At 45.7% G+C, this 21,802-nt stretch overlaps 1 protein-coding gene across 1 annotated transcript in view; it reads left to right on the forward strand.

Moving 5' to 3' along the window:
* si:ch211-45c16.2 (mitogen-activated protein kinase kinase kinase 13) overlaps window positions 1-11,100 on the forward strand; it is a 112,638-nt gene extending 101,538 nt beyond the window's left edge. The window contains exons 8-15 of the mRNA XM_056289296.1: window positions 2,355-2,463; window positions 2,665-2,774; window positions 3,395-3,511; window positions 4,181-4,324; window positions 6,328-7,114; window positions 8,967-9,037; window positions 9,754-10,045; window positions 10,477-11,100. Coding sequence (XP_056145271.1) covers window positions 2,355-2,463; window positions 2,665-2,774; window positions 3,395-3,511; window positions 4,181-4,324; window positions 6,328-7,114; window positions 8,967-9,037; window positions 9,754-10,045; window positions 10,477-10,578 — 1,732 coding nt within the window. The 3' untranslated portion in view covers window positions 10,579-11,100. The remainder of the gene's footprint in view (window positions 1-2,354; window positions 2,464-2,664; window positions 2,775-3,394; window positions 3,512-4,180; window positions 4,325-6,327; window positions 7,115-8,966; window positions 9,038-9,753; window positions 10,046-10,476) is intronic.
* The last annotated feature ends 10,702 nt before the right edge of the window (window positions 11,101-21,802 follow it).

A 21,802-nucleotide genomic window follows, 5' to 3' on the forward strand; every position in this document is an offset into this window, starting at 1 on the left:
AGGATGGAAGGTGCCGTGGTTTACTTGAGACAAAGGTTGGAAGGTGCCATGGTGTACTTGAGACAAAGGTTGGAAGGTGCCGTGGTGTACTTGAGACAAAGGTTGGAAGGTGCCGTGGTTTACTTGAGACAAAGGATGGAAGGTGCCGTGGTTTACTTGAGACAAAGGATGGAAGGTGCCGTGGTTTACTTGAGACAAAGGTTGGAAGGTGCCATGGTGTACTTGAGACAAAGGTTGGAAGGGGTCGTGGTGTACTTGAGACAAAGGTTGGAAGGGGTCGTGGTGTACTTGAGACAAAGGATGGAAGGTGCCGTGGTTTACTTGAGACAAAGGTTGGAAGGTGCCGTGGTTTACTTGAGACAAAGGATGGAAGGTGCCGTGGTTTACTTGAGACAAAGGATGGAAGGTGCCGTGGTTTACTTGAGACAAAGGTTGGAAGGTGCCATGGTGTACTTGAGACAAAGGTTGGAAGGGGTCGTGGTGTACTTGAGACAAAGGTTGGAAGGGGTCGTGGTGTACTTGAGACAAAGGATGGAAGGTGCCGTGGTTTACTTGAGACAAAGGTTGGAAGGGGTCGTGGTGTACTTGAGACAAAGGTTGGAAGGGGTCGTGGTGTACTTGAGACAAAGGTTGGAAGGGGTCGTGGTGTACTTGAGACAAAGGTTGGAAGGGGCCGTGGTGTACTTGAGACAAAGGTTGGAAGGTGCTGTGGTGTACTTAGACAAAGGTTGGAAGGTGCCGTGGTGTACTTGAGACAAAGGTTGGAAGGGGTCGTGGTGTACTTGAGACAAAGGTTGGAAGGGGTCGTGGTGTACTTAGACAAAGGTTGGAAGGGGCCGTGGTGTACTTTAGACAAAGGTTGGAAGGTGCCTTGGTTTACTTGAGACAAAGGTTGGAAGGTGCCTTGGTGTACTTGAGACAAAGGTTGGAAGGTGCCGTTGTTTACTTGAGACAAAGGTTGGAAGGTGCTGTGGTGTACTTAGACAAAGGTTGGAAGGGGCCATGGTTTACTTAAGACAAAGGTTGGAAGGGGCCGTGGTGTACTTGAGACAAAGGATGGAAGGTGCCGTGGTTTACTTGAGACAAAGGTTGGAAGGTGCCGTGGTGTACTTAGACAAAGGTTGGAAGGGGCCGTGGTGTACTTTAGACAAAGGTTGGAAGGTGCCTTGGTTTACTTGAGACAAAGGTTGGAAGGTGCCTTGGTGTACTTGAGACAAAGGTTGGAAGGTGCCGTTGTTTACTTGAGACAAAGGTTGGAAGGTGCTGTGGTGTACTTAGACAAAGGTTGGAAGGGGCCATGGTTTACTTAAGACAAAGGTTGGAAGGGGCCGTGGTGTACTTGAGACAAAGGTTGGAAGGTGCCGTGGTGTACTTGAGACAAAGGTTGGAAGGTGCCGTGGTTTATTTGAGACAAAGGTTGGAAGGTGCTTGGTGTACTTGAGACAAAGGTTGGAAGGTGCCGTGGTGTACTTGAGACAAAGGTTGGAAGGTGCCGTGGTGTACTTAGACAAAGGTTGTAAGGGGCCGTGGTTTACTTGAGACAAAGGTTCGAAGGGCTCATGGTGTACTTGAGACAAAGGTTGAACGGTGCCGTGGTTTACTTGAGACAAAGGTTGGAAAGCTGCCTTAGGTTTAGTTGAGACAAAGGTTGGAAGGTGCCGTGGTGTACTTAGACAAAGGTTGGAAGGTGCCGTGGTTTACTTGAGACAAAGGTTGTAAGGGGCCGTGGTTTACTTGAGACAAAGGTTGGAAGGTGCCTTGGTGTACTTGAGACAAAGGTTGGAAGGTGCCGTGGTGTACTTGAGACAAAGGTTGGAAGGTGCCGTGGTTTACTTGAGACAAAGGTTGGAAGGGGCCGTGGTGTACTTGAGACAAAGGTTGGAAGGTGCCGTGGTGTACTTGAGACAAAGGTTGGAAGGTGCTGTGGTGTACTTAGACAAAGGTTGGAAGGTGCCGTGGTGTGCTTGAGACAAAGGTTGGAAGGTGCCGTGGTGTAAATGAGACAAAGGTTGGAAGGGGCCGTGGTGTACTTAGACAAAGGTTGGAAGGGGCCGTGGTGTACTTAGACAAAGGTTGGAAGGTGCCATGGTGTACTTGAGACAAAGGTTGGAAGGGGCCTTGGTGTACTTGAGACAAAGGTTGGAAGGTGCTGTGGTGTACTTAGATAAAGGTTGGAAGGGGCCGTGGTGTGCTTGAGACAAAGGTTGGAAGGTGCCGTGGTGTACTTGAGACAAAGGTTGGAAGGTGCCGTGGTGTACTTGAGACCACAGGAATGTGTTTGAGTGCTCCTCATGCTGCAATACAATGTAAAGTTACATCTCCCATCTCTGGTTTTTGTCTCTCTCTCCTCCCAGGCAAGGCAAGCCCAGGAACAGGCCGTCGTTTCGTCAGATCCTGCTCCACCTGGACATTGCCTCTGCTGATGTTTTAGGAGCCCCTCAGGAGACCTACTTCAAGTCTCAGGTCTGCAGCGAAACCGCACAGCACATGTGGATGATGTTTCCTTGTGTTTTTGAAGGTGGATGTAGTATGCGCTTTTTAGATGACATGCAGCAAGGCCTTTGAGCTCCGCTTCAAGCCCCATGTCATGTCACCCCTCTACGTGTGAGTGTTCCACTGATGGCGTGGACTACCAGTGTTTGACTGGGCCTTTCTCTGTTTCAGGCGGAGTGGCGGGAGGAGGTGAAAAAACATTTTGAGAAGATCAAAAGTGAAGGCACCTGCATCCACAGGCTGGATGAAGAGCTGATCCGTCGCAGGAGGGATGAGCTCAGGTGTGCAAGTTCAAAGAGATGAAAAATAATCTGGGGCATCCGTGTGGCGTAGCGGTCTCTTCCGTTGCCTACCAACATGGAGATCACCGGTTCAAATCCCCGTGTTACCTCCGGCTTGGTCGGGCGTCTCTACAGACACAATTGCCCATGTCTGCGGGTGGGAAGCCGGATGTGGGTATCTGTCCTGGTTGCTGCACTAGCGCCTCCTCTGGTCAGTCAGGGCGCCTGTTCGGGGGGGGGAAATAGCCTGATCCTCCTACGTGCTATATCCCCCTGGTGAAACTCCTTACTGTCAGGTGAAAAGAAGCGGCTGGTGACTCCACATGTATGGGAGGAGACATGTGGTAGTCTGCAGCCCTCCCCGGATCAGCAGAGGGGGTGGAGCAGCGACCGGGACGGCTGGGAAAAGTTGGGTAATTGTCTGGACGCAATTGGGGAGAAAAAAATCCCCCCCAAAAAAAAATCTGAATTTTTTAAACGTGAGTCTGTCTCCGGGAGCGTTGTGCGCTTGTCACTTGAGTATGTCGGGTCATTGTGTTTGTTGGGGCCGGTTTGAAAGTGGTTTTAGATTCATTTGGAGGTGTGTGCTTACATCTATCTGCATGTCCTAAACCTTTCAGGCATGCGCTGGACATCCGGGAGCACTACGAGAGGAAACTGGAGCGAGCCAACAACCTTTACATGGAGCTGAGTGCCATCATGTTGCAGTTGGAGGTCCGAGAGAAGGAGCTAATGAAGTATGTGGAGAAAAATAAGTCACAGCATGTGCCGCTCCTACTGAAGTAACTCCCATGCCGTGCTACATGTGAAGTGCTCTCTAGTTCCCCCTACCTCAGATGCCGCGGATGAGTCGGTTTGTTCTAATCACTGTGCTGCCCACTGCCTGGCATGACTGCCTCAACCGTAAACGGGCTCAGATTTTATTCCCGGCATTACTTTACTGTTCCTTTAGGAGCGAGGGAGGATTTGGCTTACTAATTTGGGTCCCTTTGTGTTTAGTGAAGACAATAAGACTACATTCTGAGTCAGGACAACCTTTTTTGTAGCTCAGCCCTAAACTACTGACACTGTACGATGTTTTAGGTGACTTTAACAATGACTTTCTTTTCCCTCATTTTACTGCTTATTTCCTGACCTACATTTACCCTCCAACATATACTTGGCTTTTCTCCTGGCTGATTTCTTCTCGTGCTCCTGTGTCTCTTACTTATGAACAGCCTGCATGTTCCCGGGCTTTGAGAAAGTGTTTCACGCGTGTCTTCACGACTTCCTCAGATTTAAAAGCAAAGCTCGATTGCAAAAACTGACACGGAGTCAGAAGAGGACCAGACTCTGGCTATAGACTTTGAGTGACTCTCAACAGCCTTTTTTTCCCCTACTAATCCTGGCATTTCCCCACCCTGTAGGAGGGAGCAGGCGGTGGAGAAGAAGTATCCAGGAAACTACAAGCGCCATCTGGTCAGACCCATTGTCAGGTCCAATGCTGTAGAGAAGCTCATCAAGAAGAAAGGAAGCATGTCCCATAAACCTGGGATGCCCCCGACTAAAAGGTCTGAGCACTGGCAACTCAAACACATCCCCACAGACAAAAAGTCAGTTAGGCTGCTGGAATCAGTTCCCCGTGGTAGCGTTGCTGTATACGTCAGCATCTGCAGGTTCAGCCAGACAGGGTTTATCTTCAGAACACACTAATCCATACAGTAATCCACAAAACCCCCGAAAAGTAAGACACACTTACTTCTGTTTAGCTAGCTCATTATACTCTAGTCAAGTCGTGTGGTATGTGGTATTTCCTGGTATATACAAACCCCAATTCCAGTGAAGTTGGGACGTTGTGTAAAACGTAAATAAAAACAGAATACAATGATTTGCAAATCCTTTTCCACCTATATTCAATTGAATACACTACAAAGACAAGATATTTAATGTTCAAACTGATAAACTTTATTGTTTTTTTGCAAATATTCCCTCATTTTGAATGTGATGCCTGCAACACGTTCCAAAGCAGCTGGGACAGGGGCATGTTCACCACTGTGTTACACCACCTGTCCTTTTAACAACACTCAATAAGCGTTTGGGAACCGAGGACACTAATTGTTGAAGCTTTGTAGCTGGAATTCTTTCCCATTCTTGCTGATGTACGACTTCAGTTGCTCAACAGTCCGGGGTCTCCGTTGTTGTATTTTGTGCTTCATGATGCTCCACACATGTTCAATGGGAGACAGGTCTGGACTGCAGGCAGGCCAGTCCAGTACCAGCACTCTTTTACTACGAAGCCCCGCTGGTGTAACACCTGCAGAATGTGGCTTGGCATTGTCTTGCTGAAATAAGCAGGGACGTCCCTGGAAAAGACCTCGCTTGGATGGCAGCACATGTTGCTCCAAAACCTGTGTGTACCTTTCAGCATTAATGGTGCCTTCACAGATGTGCAAGTTACCCATGATGCCATGGGCACTAACACACCCCATACCATCACAGATGCTGGCTTTTGGACTCTGGGCTGATAACAATCTGGACGGTCCTTTTCCTCTTTAGCCCGGAGGACACGACGTCCATGATTTCCAAAAACAATGTGAAATGTGGACTCGTCAGACCACAGCACACTTGTCCACTTTGCGTCAGTCCATCTCAGATGAGCTCGGCCCAGAGAAGCCGGCGGGGTGTTTCTGGGTGGTGTTGATATCTGGCTTTGGCTTTGCATGGTAGAGTTTTAACTTGCACTTGTAGACGTAGCGACCAACTGTGTTAACTGACGATGGTTTTCCCAAGTGTTCCTGAGCCCATGTGGTAATATCCTTTACACAATGATGTCGGTTTTTAATGCAGTGCCGCCTGAGGGGTCGAAGGTCACAGGCATTCAATGTTGGTTTGGGCCTTGCCGCTTACGTGCAGAGATTTCTCTGGATTCTCTGAATCTTGTGATGATATTATGGACTGGAGATGATGAAATCCCTAAACTCCTTGCAGTTGTACGTTGAGAAACGTTGTTCTTAAACTGTTGGAGTATTTGCTCACACAGTTGTTCACAAAGTGGTGAACCTCGCCCCATCCTTGCTTGTGAACGACTGAGCCTTTCGGGGATGCTCCTTTTATACCCAATCATGACACTCCCCTGTTTCCAGTTAACCTGTTCACCTGTGGAATGGTCCAAACAGGTGGTTTTTGAGCATTCCCCTAATTTCTCAGTTTTTTGTTGCCCCTGTCCCAGCTTCTTTGGAACGTGTTGCAGGCATCAAATTCAAAATGAGTTAATATTTGCAAAAAACAATAAAGTTTATCAGTTTAAACATTAAATATCTTGTCTTTGTAGTGTATTCACTTGAATATAGGTCGAAAAGGATTTGCAAATCATTGTATTCTGTTTTTATTCACCTTTTACACAACGTCCCAACTTCATTGGAATTGGGGTTTGTAGTACAATAGCTACAACTGATACCAGTGGAAATACTGTGTCATCGGCAGCCAGGACTTTACTGGACTCACAACTTGAGTAAAATAAAGTGGATTTAATTGCCTGTTGAAGGTTGTTTTAATCTTTAATGTTTGCATCCAGGCCGGACCTACTTCGTTCTGATGGAATCCCCAATGTCGATCCCCTGCCCTCCCCCTCGCCACTATCCGGCAGCCCCAAAGTCTCCACACCTCCCTGTAAGGCCCGCTACCGAAGCAAACCTCGTCACCGTCGCGCCAACAGTAAGGGAAGCCACAGTGAATTTCCCGGAGTGCTGAAGCCCGGGGCTGGGGCCGCAGAGGAGACCCAGCCCCTGCAAGAGCAGCAATACCACCACCATCATCATCATCACCACCACCACCACCTTCACCATCCCCCACCACCGCCAGAGGGCCCCCTCCTCCCCTTGCAGGGCCGCGAGGAGGCTGTCGTCAACTGTGCCAACAACCTGCGATATTTCGGCCCCGCTGCTGCCCTCCGCAGCCCCCAAACGGACCACCTGCAGCGCCGCGTCTCTGGTTCCAGTCCCGACCTTATTTCCACTGCTGTGGATGCTGACTCCCGCCAGCGGGTCACATCCACCTGCTCCGGTCTCATCCCAAGCCCCAGCGCGGGTTCTCTTTGCCCCTGCTGTCAAGCCCATCCTTTCCCTGGCTGCATGCACTGTCAGGAATCCTCTCCCACCTCCAGCCACCCGGAGCTGCCTCACTACTCACTGCTCACCCCCCAAGGAGGGGCGCCATCGCCGTTGGTGGTGCCCAACAGAGTGCCTGACCCTGCCACTGAGGGAGAGGCCACAGAGAAGACAGAGCCAAGGGAACAAGAAGCATCGCCTCATGCACACACTCTGCCCACTGCACTTCCTCGCACAGTCAGACCATTAAGGAAGGTAAGAATTCTGTGTCTGTCTGATAAGGTACTATATTTAGACACAAAGCAACTCTGGTGAGCCTTTGCTTGACTCCATTCATTTTCTGACAGTGAGAAACGCAGGGGATGGATTTGACATTATGGAAAAGGCGACAGCCTGTAAAAGGTTGAGAAATGCTGAACTTATGGGCAACATGTCCCAGCATACAGCCAGTCAGAGTCACCTGTTTCACTTCTCACCTTCCACACTGCTTCCCACTCCCCCGTTCCCTGCTAAAACATGATGGAGAAGCTCATCGTTGCACTGTGTGGCTTACATTACATTACAGTCATTTAGCCGACGCTTTTATCCAAAGCGACTTACAGTAAGAGCATCATTTAACGTAGGAAATCAGGAGAACTACTAGTCATCAGATGTCATAAGTGCATCTAAACAAGCATCTAAGAGCAAAACCTGTGCTAAAGTAAAAGCACACATATGAACTGATAAGTTACATATGAACTGATAAGTTACGTATGAACTGATAAGTTACATATGACCTGATAAGTTACATATGACCTGATGAGTTACATATGAACTGATAAGTTACATATGAACTGATAAGTTACATATGAACTGATGAATTACATATGACCTGATAAGTTACATATGAACTGATGTTACATATGAACTGATGAATTACATATGACCTGATGAATTACATATGAACTGATGAATTACATATGACCTGATGAGTTACATATGACCTGATGAGTTACATATGAACTGATGAATTACATATGACCTGATGAATTACATATGACCTGATAAGTTACATATGACCTGATAAGTTACATATGACCTGATGAGTTACATATGAACTGATAAGTTACATATGAACTGATGTTACATATGAACTGATGAATTACATATGACCTGATGAGTTACATATGAACTGATGAATTACATATGACCTGATGAATTACATATGACCTGATGAGTTACATATGACCTGATGAGTTACATATGAACTGATAAGTTACATATGAACTGATGAATTACATATGACCTGATGAGTTACATATGAACTGATAAGTTACATATGAACTGATGAATTACATATGACCTGATGAATTACATATGACCTGATAAGTTACATATGACCTGATAAGTTACATATGACCTGATGAGTTACATATGAACTGATAAGTTACATATGAACTGATGAATTACATATGACCTGATGAGTTACATATGAACTGATGAATTACATATGACCTGATGAATTACATATGACCTGATGAGTTACATATGACCTGATGAGTTACATATGAACTGATGAATTACATATGACCTGATGAGTTACATATGAACTGATAAGTTACATATGAACTGATGAATTACATATGACCTGATGAGTTACATATGAACTGATAAGTTACATATGAACTGATGAATTACATATGACCTGATGAATTACATATGACCTGATGAGTTACACATGACCTGATGAGTTACATATGACCTGATGAGTTACATATGAACTGATAAGTTACATATGAACTGATGAATTACATATGACCTGATGAGTTACATATGAACTGATAAGTTATATATGAACTGATGAATTACATATGAACTGATGAATTACATATGACCTGATAAGTTACATATGACCTGATGAGTTACATATGAACTGATGAATTACATATTTAGGTACTTGCTAAAATATTGCAAGTTGCAGCTTCAGTGATACATAGCCTCGTGTGAACACAGCTCTAGTGTGTACCTGTGTGTGTGTACGCGGGGGGGGGGGTGTTTGTGTGGGAAAGGGGGTCTGTTGGAGGGTGTTTGTGTGTACAGAATTAACTGTTAATTGCTGCTCTCCCAGGGTGGTGATGAGTCGTCCGAGGAGGAAGAGGGGGAGGTGGACAGTGAAGTGGAGTTTCCGAGGAGACAGAGGTAACAACACCAACAGTTAATCAGCTTTTGGGTTGTGAATTTCATTCTGTTGTTTCACAGCAGGGAATGATGTATGGCGGTAAAATGTTACGCAAGAAAAAAGTTCAAATCCAATCCAAATTTGAAATAGTTTGGATTAGGCGCCCGGGTAGTGTAGCGGTCTATTCCACTGCCTACCAACACGGGGATCGCCGGTTCGAATCCCCGTGTTACCTCCGGCTTGGTCGGGCGTCCCTACAGACACAGTTGGCCGTGTCTACCGGTGGGAAGCCGGATGTGGGTATGTGTCCTTGTCGCTGCACTAGCGCCTCCTCTGGTCAGTTGGGGCACCTCTTCAGGGGGGAGGGAGAACTGGGGGGAGTAGCGTGATCCTCCCACGCGCTACGTCCCCCTGTGAAACTCCTCACTGTCAGGTGAAAAGAGGCGGCTGGTGACTCCACATGTATGGGAGGAGGCATGTGGTAGTCTGCAGCCCTCCCCGGATCAGCAGAGGGGGTGGAGCAGAGACCGGGACGGCTCGGAAGAGGGGGGTAATTGGCCGGACACAACTGGGGAGAAAAGGGGGAGGGGGACAAACAATAAAAACAATGATATTGATTCGCTGCCTCTCCTTTTTCCCTCATTTCCTCTCTGTTTTCCCTTTCCATTACTTATCCATTGGTCCTCCTCTCTTTTTTCAAATTACCCTGTCACACCACCCCCCCCCTGCCCCCCAGACCTCACCGATGCATGAGCAGCTTTCAGTCATACTCCACCTTCAGCTCAGAGAACCTGTCCGTGTCCGACGGGGAGGAGGGCAACACCAGCGACCACTCCCACAGCGGACCCCTGGAGCAGCTGAGTGCTAGCCAGGAGGAGCACCTGGATGAGCTGCTGTCGCACACGCCCGACATCCCCATTGACATCTCCACCCAGTCAGATGGCCTGTCCGATAAGGAGTGCGCCGTCCGCAGGGTGAAGACCCAGATTTCTCTGGGCAAACTGTGCTCCGACGAGCACAGCTATGAGGTTAGAGCCCCCGCCGCCGCTGTTGTCTGTTGGCTAATGTGTTTTCTGATTTTGATATCAAAAGTTGTCAGAATAGTTGTAGTGGGGCATTCTTCTACTTTTTCTTTTTCTTGTACTTGTTTCTGTTCTCGTTCTGTTTCTTCTATCTGTCTTCTTCTTTTTCTTCTAACCTTCTTGTTGTGCCATTTCTTCAGTCCTTTTTGTTTTACAATTTCTTGTTTCTGTTTTCTTGTTCCGTTTTCTTCTATCCTTTCTTTTTATGCTATTTCTTCCCCCATTTCTTCATTTTTCCATTCTCTCTATCATTTCCTTGTTCTTTTTCTATTTTCTACTTACATCTTCTACTATATTCTTTTGTTAATCCTACTAGTCAAACAAGTCACTTTTTTGTCTGATAACGTTTTTCTGTTGCCCCCCCCCCCCCCCCCCAGAATCCACTACAGTTTGGCGACTCTGACTGTGACTCGTCAGAGGCTGAATGCTCCGATGCCACCATAAGGAACAACAAACCTGGGGCCCCGTCCTCGTGGTGAAATCCACCCAGGGCTCCATTCTCTCTCATTGCCTGGAGACCGACATATCCCACCCAGTCCTGCAGGAACTACATATCCCACTCAGTCCTGCAGGAACTACATATCCCACTCAGTCCTGCAGGAACTACATATTCCACGAGTCCTGCAGGAACTACAGCAATAAGAGGACCACACTGTAAACAAAGCTCTGCCCATAGAAAAATTCCCATGCAATCGCCCCTCTACCCACCCCACCCCACTGTCCCTCTCTATAAGCTGCCCCCATCTCCAACCTAGCATCCAGGCAACCCAAAGGCAGGGATTCCCTTCTGAATGATGTTGTACAGTGGATAGTGTAACATTCATAATTTATTTTTGTCTGAGTTTTGAGGAGAAAATCGGGAACTCTGTACATTCTCTGAAACGAACAAAGAAAACAACATAATCAACAACAACAAAAGACACTTGTGAAGCTGAGCATGGGCTGATTGTGTGTTGGTGAGAGATGAAGAATGATGAAGATTTGGATAATGTTTTATGCTGATGAGTGCGGTGAAGTGTTGTTCCACCTGAGACTGACAGCTAACCAGTTTGTATCTGTGTGTGTGTGTGTGTGTGTGTGTGTGTGTGTGTGTGTGTGTGTGTGTGGGAGGTGTTGGGCAGGGTTGTGTCTATGTGATATGTGTCCATCAGTGACCATCAGTTGGTCTCTCAGGTGACTAAGCCCAGATCAGACAGCAACAGTCTGATCTGGGGCAACAGGACAGCTGAGGTTGCTGTGAGCATATCAATCCCCACCAACCAGCACTGTCTCTGGGATTACTACAGTATGACCGACCTGCTTTATCGTGTGTTTACACAGTACAGAGCCCCTGTAACCCCTTCCTCATTGTGGGCTAGTTGGGTACCAGGGATACCATGAAGAAAAAAAATATTTTTGAACACCAGCATGAACAGCCCGTCTCGTCCCCTGTCCCTTGTCCTCCATCCTTTCCCAGCCACCGTATATGCGTCTAGTCATTAGGATCCCTGCTGAAACATCCCAGCATGCCCTTTGGCCTGCAAATCCAAAGGCTACCAGAAGACCGCATGAGTGGATAAGCTAGCTGAGGAGAAGAGACTCAGGCCAAGACCAAGATCCCCAATTTTCCATTTGCAATTCTGACCCAGGTGATCCTTCCTCGAGATGCTCCAATCTCATAACTCTCATTAATCAAGTGTCCTGAGCACATGTCGAATAATCAGTGTTTATGAACATCAAGCCTTTCCTCTCCGTGGGACAGTAGAGTTTCCAAGTCTCATCTCAGGATTGTTTTTGGAATTGTGAGAAATCGGACCGGACCAATTATTGTGTGTTGGAATGTTCTCGAGTGGCACATATTCTGGACCCTGCAGGTATAGGAAAGAAAAAAGTCTTAATGATAGCCTTGTCATTCAAATCTTAATTGTTGTAATGGACACTAATGTTATGTAGCGAACTAGAGTGCTTAAGTTACCGTTAACGTGTGGTATCCCTTTTCTTTAGATTCTTGGGTCTCAATCTCCAATTTTCCATTTTCTAGCAGGGTAATACATTCTTGTATGATACCACAAGCTGTGCAGTGTAGCAAAATGCAATGTCAGAAACACAGGAACCTAGTTGTTTCAGTGCTGTCATGACTAAAACAGCTTGACACTCAGGTGAGGAGGGGTTGTAAGCTCAGGATATGGGGTGTCTAGCTGGCTGGACACGACACAGTGACTGGTGGCAAGAAGACATCATCACTAAGTGGCAAAAGCTTCTATCTGTCTCTTCAGAAACTGTCCCAATTTTGTGAAACCTGCCTTTTCCTGGGTCCATGCTCAGGTTTTAATTTGTCAACTGAAAGTTAGAGCAATATATCATCAGCCACTAGAGGGCAGCAGCCACGTTGACTTGTTTTGCCTTGTGTTACATTAACGACATTGCTTTATCTCTTTTTCTACTTTTTCCAGTTGTCTGATTTCATCACATGCGTTCCAGTCACAGAATCGGAGCAATATTACCTTTTTTGTCTCGTGCTCTTTGAGAAGGGATACTGCACTTTTGGGAACTATGTTGTTTGTCATCCCCGTTTCAATGTTTGTCATCCACCTAGATTATTTTTTTCGTCAAATAGCCAGTCAGGGTTGAGTTTAACATGATAACGTTGAAAGTCAAAAGACCTACATTTAAGTGTGGGGAGATGGCTGTGGTCCAAACACAGGAATATAAGCCAGAGACAAGGCCACAGAGCATGAGCATCTGGAAATGTAGTGCAACCTGTTTCTGTCTTCTCTTCGGGTGTCATGCAGCTAGGCCAGCAACTGTTGGCACTCTGTCCTTGACCAGCTGATTGACAGATATAAGTGGAAAATAATTCAAACCATACCCATTTGTATTCCTCTGGTACTGACCACTGGTACTGACCACTGCAAGAGGCTATGTCATGAATGCTGGCTGCTTTGTGGTCATTCTGCAGATTTTGTCAATGGATTGTGATTTTTTTTTGCTTCAGAGCTTTGGAAAGTCTTCCCTGTGTTACAGAACACACCGTCAGGCTTTCCAGCCCCGACTGTCCTTCAGCCATTCTCCCCACGTTCACTTGTGAAGGAAAATACCCTGGTGCATTGTGATTACTGGAAATCAGGCCAACCTGTTAACGTTGTCTTTCTGGCATTGATCCCGAAAAAGTATGATTGTTGTGGAATTTTAATTTTATTTGAATCTTTTTGTTTTTCTTTGTAGCTGGCCTACATGATTATTTAATTAACTTATTATGAATAGGTGGGGGAGATTATCATGTTCTTTTTAATTTCAGGGCAGCTTTAGGAATGTCATGCCTTCTTAATTGCTCCTGATAAGTATTATTGAGAGGAATCACAACAAATGGGTATGGTGAGAGGACAGTATTGAGGGGGCAGGAAAAGGCATAGACATAACATTGATTTTTGCATCTTTTGTCTCCTGTTATTCCCATCTGCGACCCTGAATATGGGGAGCTATGTTTCTGTTAGATTCTCATGAAGAACTACTTTCTGATGTCCTTAAAGCTCCTGTATGGCTTAGGCTGGCTTCATGTCAGTGCTCAGCAACGTCATGCTTGTCCTCAAGCTTCTGTACATGGACAGGCTATAAGGAATTCACTTCTATTAAAAGCTGAAGAACGGGACTGTCAAATGACTTTCATACCAGGGCGAACAAGACTATATGTCCAAAAGCAATTGTAGATGCAGGCTTTTCATCATCAGCAGTAATCTCTCCCTCTCCTTCCTAACCAAAATACCTGTTACTTACATCTGAGTTTGTGTAAACATCTCATCCCATACACCAAGCATCCGTTTCTTTGCTACTCTGATATTTCCAAGTCCCTCTCCTCTTCAGTGGCATTATGATCAACAGTCCTGTCAGTTTCCTGTATTATTCAGTGTACAATGCAATGGGTATCTGGGAGAATAAAATCAGAGCAACCAGCTGCATGGAATAAACGCTGACGTACTGTACCCAACACCTCAAGGTCTCCGTCTCTTCTCTGCTTAAAGGGGGATGTCATTGAATTTTACCTTGTACTTACTATTCACTGGAACAGTTTGGTTTCCGTTTGCAAGCATCAACAGTTTCTGTCATGACCCAAACAGATGTACATATCCATTTAAAACTATTTTTACTGCTAAATTATAGGAAATCATAGATTAATTTGTTATCAAGCATTGCAACTTGTGTGTTTGCGCTCTAGACTACTACTACTACTACTACTACTTGCAGCTGCTCCCGTTAGGGGTCACCACAGCAGTTCATCTGTTTCCATTTCTTCCTGTCCTCTGCATCTTCCTCTGTCACACCAGCCACCTGCATGTCCTCCCTCACCAGATCCATAAACCTCCTCTTTGGCCTTCCTCTTCTCCTCTTCCCTAGCAGCTCCATATTCAGCATCCTTCTCCCAGTATACCCAGCATCTCTCCTCCGCACATGTCCAAACCATCTCAATCTTGTCTCTCTTGCTTTGTCTCCAAACCGTCCAACCTGAGCTGTCCCTCTAATATAACCGTTCCTAATCCTGTCCTTCTTCATCACTCCCAATGAAAATCTTATCATCTTCATCTCTGCCACCTCCAGCTCCACCTCCTGTCTTTTCATCAGTGCCACTGTCTCACAACCATCTTGTAAACCTTCCCTTTAACTCTTGCTGGTACCCTTCTGTCACACATCACTCCTGACACTCTTCTCCACCCACTCCACCCTGCCTGCACTCTCTTCTCCACCTCTCTCCTGCACTCCCCGTTACTTTGGACAGTTGACCCCAAGTATTTAAACTCATATGTCTTCGTCACCTCTACTCCTTGCGTCCTCACCATTCCACTGTCCTCCCTCTCATTCATGCATAGGTGTTCTGTCGGCTCCTACTGACTTTCATTCCTCTTCTCCCCAGTGCATACCTCCACCTCTCCAGGCTCTCCTCCACCTGCACCCTGCTTACTACAGATCACAATGTCATCTGCAAACATCATTGTCCACGGAGATTCCTGCCTGATCTTGTCCGTCAACCTGTCCATCACCATTGCAAACAAGAAAGGTGTCAGAGCCGATCCTTGATGTAATCCCACCTCCACCTTGAACCCATCTGTCATTCCAACCACACACCTCACCACTGTCACACTTCCCTCATACGTATCCTGCACCACTCCTACATACTTCTCTGCAACTCCTGACTTCCTCATACAATACCACACCTCCTCTCTCGGCACCCTGTCGTATGCTTTCTCTAAATCTACAAAGACACAATGTGACTCCTTCTGGCCTTCTCTATACTTCTCCATCAACATTCTCAAAGCAAACATCACATCGCAGGGACATGCGGTCAGGGGAGGCAGGTGAGGCAGAGCCTCACCTTTCATCATGAAAAGAAGAAACAAATGATGATAAAATAAAATAAATATTAATATTTGTCTACTGATCTGTGCTATAAATGTAATTTATGTACAATTCCAATAATTTAAATCATTTTTATTATCAAAATCGCTGAATTTGCATATTTCCTGTTCAATTAGAGGGGAGATACGCGAGTTGAGGCAGCGAGGAGTGGAGCCTCACCTCGGGTTGCGCAATCCCTCACAAACTGGGTTGAGCGCGTGCCTTTTGCTTTCTCACTGGTTTTCACCAATGTCATGTTTGTAGACACTTTTATCATATGTCCTCACTTTCCTTAAAATAGTTCATGTATTTCCTGTATGTGTATAACATATTTAGTCTTGCTGATCTTACAGAAAACCGCACTGAAAAAGCATGAGATGAGGCAGCCAGTACCTCTGCCTCACTGAAGGGGGCGTATGCGTGAGCCCACGGGTTTACAGGACGCTTTCTTCTTCTGCTGTTGCTCTTCTTTAACGCAGAGTCAAGTTCACTACAGCGGTTCGTTTATTTTGAAAAAACATTCTGACTGCAACAATGGTAGATAGATTCTCTATCTAAGCTCAAAGGTTTCTCAAAACTGGACTTTCAGTCAAAAAGCGAAGTGATAGATGATGGAGGACCAATGGTTGGCTTCAAACAACGGGACAGAAGATAACCCGCTCTTTTCAAACGGAGCGGTGGTGGTGGAGCACCCGACAAGCCTGGCGGTGTGGCGGTGCTACCGGAACCCGCCTTTTCTGCTTTCCCGCTCTTTTGTCCTCAACACGCGGTCATGTCTGGTGTAATATCAAATACACTACATCTGGACTAACTAACACGGGGTTTGGTGACTTGAAAATCTATCAAGAAGCCTCAGCAAACATGAAAGATCCACTACTCATGTTCAAAACCAAGTTGCTTTGAAAACTTTGGGATCTTCAAGAGTAGATCTGGCTTTCGATGAACAGTGGAGACTGAACACTCCCGTCCACAGTGCTAAGGTAAAGGAAAGCCGGCTGGGAGGCTTTAAAAGACCTCATTCATGCAGCAACCTGCTTCCCAGCCACACAGCGACTGGCAGTTCGTGGTAACGATGAGAGTACAAGCTCTTCTAATCGTAATTAATTAAATACTAATAGTAGTAATAATAATAATACATTTGATTTATAAGCGCCTTTCTGGACACTCAAGGACACTGTACAAAGATAAACAAATACAAAAAGCTACAATAGATAAAAACTACACAATATAAAACATAGTAATAGTGATTGTGGAATTACGATGGCAAATTAGGAAAACATGCACGGTGCAGAGCAAATGCGGTCTTTCTTTGAGCCGCTCCTTGTCCACATATGTGCCTTCATAATGTGTGTGTAGAGAATGCTGATGAGATATGAAACACAAGCTGTAGTCAATGTGCAAGCTGCCAAATGAATGGTGAATTGAAGCTACTATATTGGGTTCATATATTTGTAAATCTGACTGAAAAAGTCAGTGCCTCACCAGCCACGAACCCCACCGCACGTCACTGCATCTGTGGTGCTCTTTCCTGGCATGAAACCATACTGCTGCTGCTGATCAACACCTTTCCTCCTCTTAACCTAGCTTCTATTAGTCTTTCCCATATCTTCATGCTGCTGCTGATCAACACCTTTCCTCCTCTTAACCTAGCTTCTATTACTCTTTCCCATATCTTCATGCTGCTGCTGATCACCACCTCTCCTCTTAACCTAGCTTCTATTAGTCTTTCCCATATCTTCATGCTGCTGCTGATCATCACCTCTCCTCTTAACCTAGCTTCTATTACTCTTTCCCATATCTTAATGCTGCTGCTGATCACCACCTCTCCTCCTCTTAACCTAGCTTCTATTACTCTTTCCCATATCTTCATGCTGCTGCTGATCACCACCTCTCCTCCTCTTAACCTAGCTTCTATTAGTCTTTCCCATATCTTCATGCTGCTGCTGATCATCACCTCTCCTCTTCTTAACCTAGCTTCTATTACTCTTTCCCATATCTTCATGCTGCTGCTGATCACCACCTCTCCTCCTCTTAACCTAGCTTCTATTACTCTTTCCCATATCTTCATGCTGCTGCTGATCACCACCTCTCCTCCTCTTAACCTAGCTTCTATTACTCTTTCCCATATCATCATGCTGCTGCTGATCACCACCTCTCCTCTTAACCTACCTTCTATTACTCTTTCCCATATCTTCATGCTGCTCACTGATCATCACCTCTCCTCCTCTTAACCTAGCTTCTATTACTCTTTCCCATATCTTCATGCTGTGGCTGATCATCACCTCTCCTCCTCTTAACCTAGCTTCTATTACTCTTTCCCATATCTTCATGCTGCTGCTGATCATCACCTCTCCTCCTCTTAACCTAGCTTCTATTACTCTTTCCCATATCTTCATGCCGCTCACTGATCATCACCTCTCCTCCTCTTAACCTAGCTTCTATTACTCTTTCCCATATCTTCATGCTGCTGCTGATCGTCACCTCTCCTCTTCACCTAGCTTCTATTACTCTTTCCCATATCTTCATGCTGTGGCTGATCATCACCTCTCTACCTCTTAACCTAGCTTCTATTACTCTTTCCCATATCTTCATGCTGCTCACTGATCACCACCTCTCCTCTTAACCTAGCTTCTATTACTCTTTCCCATATCTTCATGCTGTGGCTGATCATCACCTCTCCTCCTCTTAACCTAGCTTCTATTACTCTTTCCCATATCTTCATGCTGCTCACTGATCACCACCTCTCCTCCTTTTAACCTAGCTTCTATTACTCTTTCCCATATCTTCATGCTGCTCACTGATCACCACCTCTCCCCCTCTTAACCTAGCTTCTGTTACTCTTTCCCATATCTTCATGCTGTGGCTGATCACCACCTCTCCTCCTCTTAACCTAGCTTCTATTACTCTTTCCCATATCGTCATGCTGTGGCTGATCACCACCTCTCCTCTTCTTAACCTAGCTTCTATTACTCTTTCCCATATCTTCATGCTGTGGCTGATCACCACCTCTCCTCTTCTTAACCTAGCTTCTATAACTCTTTCCCATACCTTCATGCTGTGGCTGATCACCACCTCTCCTCTTAACCTTGCTTCTATTACTCTTTCCCATATCGTCATGCTGTGGCTGATCACCACCTCTCCTCTTCTTAACCTAGCTTCTATTACTCTTTCCCATATCTTCACTGATCATCACCTCTCCTCCTCTTAACCTAGCTTCTATTACTCTTTCCCATATCTTCATGCTGTGGCTGATCATCACCTCTCCCCCTCTTAACCTAGCTTCTGTTACTCTTTCCCATATCTTCATGCTGTGGCTGATCACCACCTCTCCTCCTTTTAACCTAGCTTCTATTACTCTTTCCCATATCTTCATGCTGCTGCTGATCACCACCTCTCCTCCTTTTAACCTAGCTTCTATTACTCTTTCCCATATCTTCATGCTGTGGCTGATCATCACCTCTCCTCTTAACCTAGCTTCTATTACTCTTTCCCATATCTTCATGCTGTGGCTGATCACCACCTCTCCTCTTAACCTAGCTTCTATTACTCTTTCCCATATCTTCATGCTGTGGCTGATCATCACCTCTCCTCCTCTTAACCTAGCTTCTATTACTCTTTCCCATATCTTCATGCTGCTCACTGATCACCACCTCTCCTCTTAACCTAGCTTCTGTTACTCTTTCCCATATCTTCATGCTGCTGCTGATCACCGCCTCTCCTCTTAACCTAGCTTCTATTACTCTTTCCCATATCTTCATGCTGTGGCTGATCATCACCTCTCCTCCTCTTAACCTAGCTTCTATTACTCTTTCCCATATCTTAACTGATCATCACCTCTCCTCCTCTTAACCTAGCTTCTATTACTCTTTCCCATATCTTCATGCTGTGGCTGATCATCACCTCTCCCCCTCTTAACCTAGCTTCTGTTACTCTTTCCCATATCTTCATGCTGTGGCTGATCACCACCTCTCCTCCTTTTAACCTAGCTTCTATTACTCTTTCCCATATCTTCATGCTGCTACTGATCACCACCTCTCCTCCTTTTAACCTAGCTTCTATTACTCTTTCCCATATCTTCATGCTGTGGCTGATCATCACCTCTCCTCTTAACCTAGCTTCTATTACTCTTTCCCATATCTTCATGCTGTGGCTGATCACCACCTCTCCTCTTAACCTAGCTTCTATTACTCTTTCCCATATCTTCATGCTGTGGCTGATCATCACCTCTCCTCCTCTTAACCTAGCTTCTATTACTCTTTCCCATATCTTCATGCTGCTCACTGATCACCACCTCTCCTCCTTTTAACCTAGCTTCTATTACTCTTTCCCATATCTTCATGCTGCTGCTGATCACCACCTCTCCTCTTAACCTAGCTTCTGTTACTCTTTCCCATATCTTCATGCTGCTGCTGATCACCGCCTCTCCTCTTAACCTAGCTTCTATTACTCTTTCCCATATCTTCATGCTGTGGCTGATCATCACCTCTCCTCCTCTTAACCTAGCTTCTATTACTCTTTCCCATATCTTAACTGATCATCACCTCTCCTCCTCTTAACCTAGCTTCTATTACTCTTTCCCATATCTTCATGCTGTGGCTGATCACCACCTCTACTCTTCTTAACCTAGCTTCTATAACTCTTTCCCATATCTTCATGCTGTGGCTGATCATCACCTCTCCTCCTCGTAACCTAGCTTCTATTACTCTTTCCCATGTCTTCATGCTGTGGCTGATCACCACCTCTCCGCCTCTTAACCTAGCTTCTATTACTCTTTCCCATATCGTCATGCTGTGGCTGATCACCACCTCTCCTCTTCTTAACCTAGCTTCTATTACTCTTTCCCATATCTTCATGCTGTGGCTGATCACCACCTCTCCTCTTCTTAACCTAGCTTCTATAACTCTTTCCCATACCTTCATGCTGTGGCTGATCACCACCTCTCCTCTTAACCTAGCTTCTATTACTCTTTCCCATATCTTCATGCTGCTGCTGATCACCACCTCTCCTCCTTTTAACCTAGCTTCTATTACTCTTTCCCATATCTTCATGCTGTGGCTGATCACCACCTCTCCTCTTCTTAACCTAGCTTCTATTACTCTTTCCCATATCTTCATGCTGTGGCTGATCACCACCTCTCCTCCTCTTAACCTAGCTTCTATAACTCTTTCCCATATCTTCATGCTGTGGCTGATCATCACCTCTCCTCCTCTTAACCTAGCTTCTATTACTCTTTCCCATATCTTCATGCTGTGGCTGATCACCACCTCCCCTCCTCTTAACCTAGCTTCTATTACTCTTTCCCATATCTTCATACTGTGGCTGATCATCACCTCTCCTCCTCTTAACCTAGCTTCTATTACTCTTTCCCATATCTTCATGCTGCTGCTGATCACCACCTCTCCTCCTCTTAACCTAGCTTCTATTACTCTTTCCCATATCTTCATGCTGCTCACTGATCACCACCTCTCCTCCTTTTAACCTAGCTTCTATTACTCTTTCCCATATCTTCATGCTGCTGCTGATCACCGCCTCTCCTCTTAACCTAGCTTCTATTACTCTTTCCCATATCTTCATGCTGCTGCTGATTACCACCTCTCCTCCATTTAACCTAGCTTCTATTACTCTTTCCCATATCTTCATGCTGCTGCTGATTACCACCTCTCCTCCTTTTAACCTAGCTTCTATTACTCTTTCCCATATCTTCATGCTGCTCACTGATCACCACCTCTCCCCCTCTTAACCTAGCTTCTGTTACTCTTTCCCATATCTTCATGCTGTGGCTGATCACCACCTCTCCTCTTAACCTAGCTTCTATTACTCTTTCCCATATCTTCATGCTGTGGCTGATCACCACCTCACCTCCTCTTAACCTAGCGTCTATTACTCTTTCCCATATCTTCATGCTGTGGCTGATCACCACCTCTCCTCTTCTTAACCTAGCTTCTATAACTCTTTCCCATACCTTCATGCTGTGGCTGATCACCACCTCTCCTCTTAACCTAGCTTCTATTACTCTTTCCCATATCTTCATGCTGTGGCTGATCACCACCTCTCCTCTTAACCTAGCTTCTATAACTCTTTCCCATATCTTCACTGATCATCACCTCTCCTCCTCTTAACCTAGCTTCTATTACTCTTTCCCATATCTTCATGCTGTGGCTGATCATCACCTCTCCCCCTCTTAACCTAGCTTCTGTTACTCTTTCCCATATCTTCATGCTGTGGCTGATCACCACCTCTCCTCCTTTTAACCTAGTTTCTATTACTCTTTCCCATATCTTCATGCTGCTCCTGATCACCACCTCTCCTCCTTTTAACCTAGCTTCTATTACTCTT

The sequence above is a fragment of the Lampris incognitus genome, chromosome 11, assembly GCF_029633865.1.
Source record: "Lampris incognitus isolate fLamInc1 chromosome 11, fLamInc1.hap2, whole genome shotgun sequence".
Lineage (NCBI taxonomy): Eukaryota > Metazoa > Chordata > Actinopteri > Lampriformes > Lampridae > Lampris > Lampris incognitus.